Here is a 3490-nt window from a genome sequence, read left to right on the forward strand (position 1 = left end):
CCTGCAGCTCCTCAAGACAAGACAGCAAGTGCATTTCCCAAACTCTTAGTTGTGTCTATGACTTGCTCTGGCCAATAGGATAAGATAGAAGTGACAGTGTGCCAGTTTTGAGCCTAGGCCTCAAAACTTGCCAGCTTCTATTCTCTTTCTTGGAACCCTGCTCAGTCACTAACTGAACAAGCCCACATGAGCCTGCTGGGGATTGAGAGACTGCATAGAGTAGAGGTGAGACATCCCAGCTGAGGCCATACTAGATCATCTGGCCCCAACAGTGCCTTCAGCTGGTGACAGCCACATAAGCAATCCCAGCCAGGTCAGCTGAAGTACTCAGCTGACTGCAGGCTCACGCAATGAGAAAGTCATGGGCCACTAAGTTTTGGATGGTTTGTTACACAGCAATAGCTGACCAAAGCTCTAGACTGGCATCTCCCAATGCACGTGCTAAAGGCCCACCACCTACTTAAAAATTACTTAGTTTGCATGATCTGTGATCCACAAAAGCACCCCATAAGACACAGATTATTATCCCCATTTTATAGATGGAGAATCTGAGGCTCAGAAAAGGGAACTGGTCCAGTATAAACATAAAGACAGAAAGGGGACTCTAAACTGACCTGTCAACAGGTCCTTTCGCTAATAATTAGTTGTTTTAGGAAAAATTGACCTCAACATGACAAAACTCGAAGTCAAAATCCTTTCCCAAATGCTTCCCTCCTCCAGAGACCTCTGTCACCATCACCCAGACTTGACACACAGTGGGCATCCTCAACCCGCTGTCCTCCTCTGCCCCTTTTACAATGTTTCCTGAAACCATCCCCTGCCCTCGTTTGCCCCCACCCTCTGCTGCAGAGCCAGCTATCACCCCCATGTCTGTTTTCCCTTCGTCCTCATCTTCAGTGGGGGGCCCGAGTGCCCCAGAATAAAGACTACATTTCCCACCTCTCTTGCAGCTAGGTGTGGCCATTGGATTAAGTTCCAGCAGCGAGACCTAAACAGAAGTGCTGTCTGCCCTCGAAAAAGGAGCTCTTCTTATGCCCATGCTCACAGCAGCACTCTTCCGACCCAAGTGTCCACCAACAGACGAGTGGATAAACAAAATGCGGTCTACACATGCAACAGAATGGCATTCAGCCTTAACAAGGCAGGACATTCTGACACACACTGATGAACCCTGGAAATAAGCCAGTCACAAAAGGACAAATGCTACCTGAGTTCCCTTAGAAGAGGTCCCTAGAGTAGTCAAATTCATAGAAACAGGAGAATGGTGGCTGCCAGGGGCTGGAATGGGGAGTTAGCGTGTAACGGGCGCAGAGTCTCAGTCTGGGGGAGGACAGCGTTCTGAGCTGGATGGGGGCGACAGTTGCACAACGATGTGACTGTACTTGATGCCAATGGACTGTGCTCTCAAAAATGGTTAAGATGGTCAGTGTTACGTCATGTGCATTTTACCACAATACAAAATACTTTAAAAGAAGGGGACTCTTCTCCCCTTTCCTCCTGCCTCTGCCTGGAGCTCAAGTGGCCAACTTGGACCACGAGGCAGCAAATTAAAGTTGGTGGAGCCACGAGACAGCAGGAGCCTGTGTCCTGGCAGGCCTACCTACCTCCAGCCTCCAGCAAATGAGAGAAAAATCAGTGTTCTCGGGAGTTTTGCATCACGGGTGGCCCAACTGCCCTCCTGGCCCAGCCCTGCCACTCAGAGGCCAGCGTGAGCTGCAGCACAAGACCAATCTCCTCCTGTAAATCCCTCTCAGTGCCCCAAGGACCCTCCACTTGAAGCCCAAAGTCTCAGCACAGCTTTTATCATCCTTCAGGTTCCAGCCTGAGGACTTCTGGTGGCCTGCCCCTCCTGCTGTCAGACCCACTGGATGGCACAGCCCGACCCCACGCCGACCCACCCATGCGTCAGCTCATGCGGCTCCCCCTGCCTGCAGCCCCCACCCGCTCCCTGCCCCCTGCTGCCTGGCAGGGTTTTACCCAGTCCCGATCCTGCTGACCCCGTGGGAAAACCATCTTCAACAACTGGTCCCTGCAACCACCAGAGGGACCCAGATTACGTTCCTCAAGACTCTCCACGGTTTCCACTTCACTTGGAGTGAAACCACCGTCTTTCCAGTGACAGCAGGATCTGCCCTATCACCTGTCTGGCCTCGACTCCGGCTACACCCCCTCGCTGGCTCCACTCCAGCCACACAAGCCTCCGCGTCACGCTGGGACAGGCTACACACATTCCTAATTCAGGACCTCTGCACTCGCCATTCCCTCTGCCTGGAGAGCATTCCCAGAGACGTCCACACGGCCCACCCGTCTCCTCCTCCAGGATTTTACACAAATGTCCCCTTCTCAGTGAGGCTGCCCCCACCCAGTCAGCTGAAACTCCAGCCTCTCCCAGCTCTGACACTGAGCATCCCCTCCCCCTCACCTGTCTTTAGATTTTCCTCCATGGCATGATCGCCTTCCACACCACCCATCAGTGTATTCACCCCGATCTACGTCTGTTCCCTTGACTACAAGGAAAGCCCCTTGACAGCAGGGATTGCCAGTGCATTATCATCACTGTGTCCCTAATGCCTAAGACACGGCCGGCACACACTGGCAGTCAATGCACATTCTATGAGCTGACCAGTCAGTATAAGAACACACAACCTTTTCTGTGCAGATGAAGAATCCCCCTCCCCTGTCACTCTCTGCAGACAGCCTAGTCCCCAGGCCTTGAGGGCCTTCAGGCTTGAGCCAGCCTGTCCCAGTCCCAGTTCCAGGCCAGAATACCGCAGGTCGGGCTTGCCTTGTACAGAGAGACGCCACAGGTGTCGTCGTCCTCATCCCCACAGGCCTCGCCCTCCTTGGCCCCCAGGACACCAGCCACACAGCTCTTCTCCTTTAAGTAGGACACACAGCAGTGCCTCTGGGCTGTCCTGCAACAGAGGTGCACCTCAGCCCCCAAGTACCCACCCCCTCCTCTCAGGGAGCCTCTTCAGGAGGGACCATGGTTCCCATTTCACTGAGGGGAAACTGAGCCAGGCTCAGAGAAGGGAAGTCCCTGCCCACAGTGCACAGCGAGTGGGCCCAGTGCTGGTGGTGGTGGGGCTCGTGCAAGCCCCACCAAGTGACGTGGGTTTCATTTCTTGGCTTAACCAAGACTCAGGCCTGTGTCTCTCTGGATTCACACTGTGTGTCCCTGACAATTGAGGAAGAGGGGCTGGCACTCAAGCCCCCCAGCAGGGCCAAGAAGGATAGGAAGACTTAATACCAGAAAGGGCAGGGTGCGTCAGCCTGGAATAGAGTAGCCTCCAGGTCCCCAGTCATTGTTTGCCGATCTCTGTAGGGCTGCCCTGGGGCAGAGCTGGCTGATGAGTCAGCAGCACAGAGGGCAGAGCCAGGACGGGGAAGCAGGGGTCACTTGAGGAGGGGCATGTCCCAGAGAGGACTACCCAGTGATGTAATCAGCTGTCCATGAAGTGGTGAGCTCCCCATCACGAGAGGGATGTAA

At 54.2% G+C, this 3490-nt stretch overlaps 1 protein-coding gene across 2 annotated transcripts in view; it reads right to left on the minus strand.

The window, feature by feature from the left end:
* FBLN2 (fibulin 2) overlaps window positions 1-3490 on the minus strand; it is a 68026-nt gene that overhangs the window by 31122 nt on the left and 33414 nt on the right. For both annotated transcript variants that reach the window (XM_008572967.1, XM_008572966.1), the window contains exon 3: window positions 2786-2915. In XM_008572967.1, the coding sequence (XP_008571189.1) occupies window positions 2786-2915 (130 nt within the window). The remainder of the gene's footprint in view (window positions 1-2785; window positions 2916-3490) is intronic.

The sequence above is a fragment of the Galeopterus variegatus genome, unplaced genomic scaffold (assembly GCF_000696425.1).
Source record: "Galeopterus variegatus unplaced genomic scaffold, G_variegatus-3.0.2 Scaffold855, whole genome shotgun sequence".
Lineage (NCBI taxonomy): Eukaryota > Metazoa > Chordata > Mammalia > Dermoptera > Cynocephalidae > Galeopterus > Galeopterus variegatus.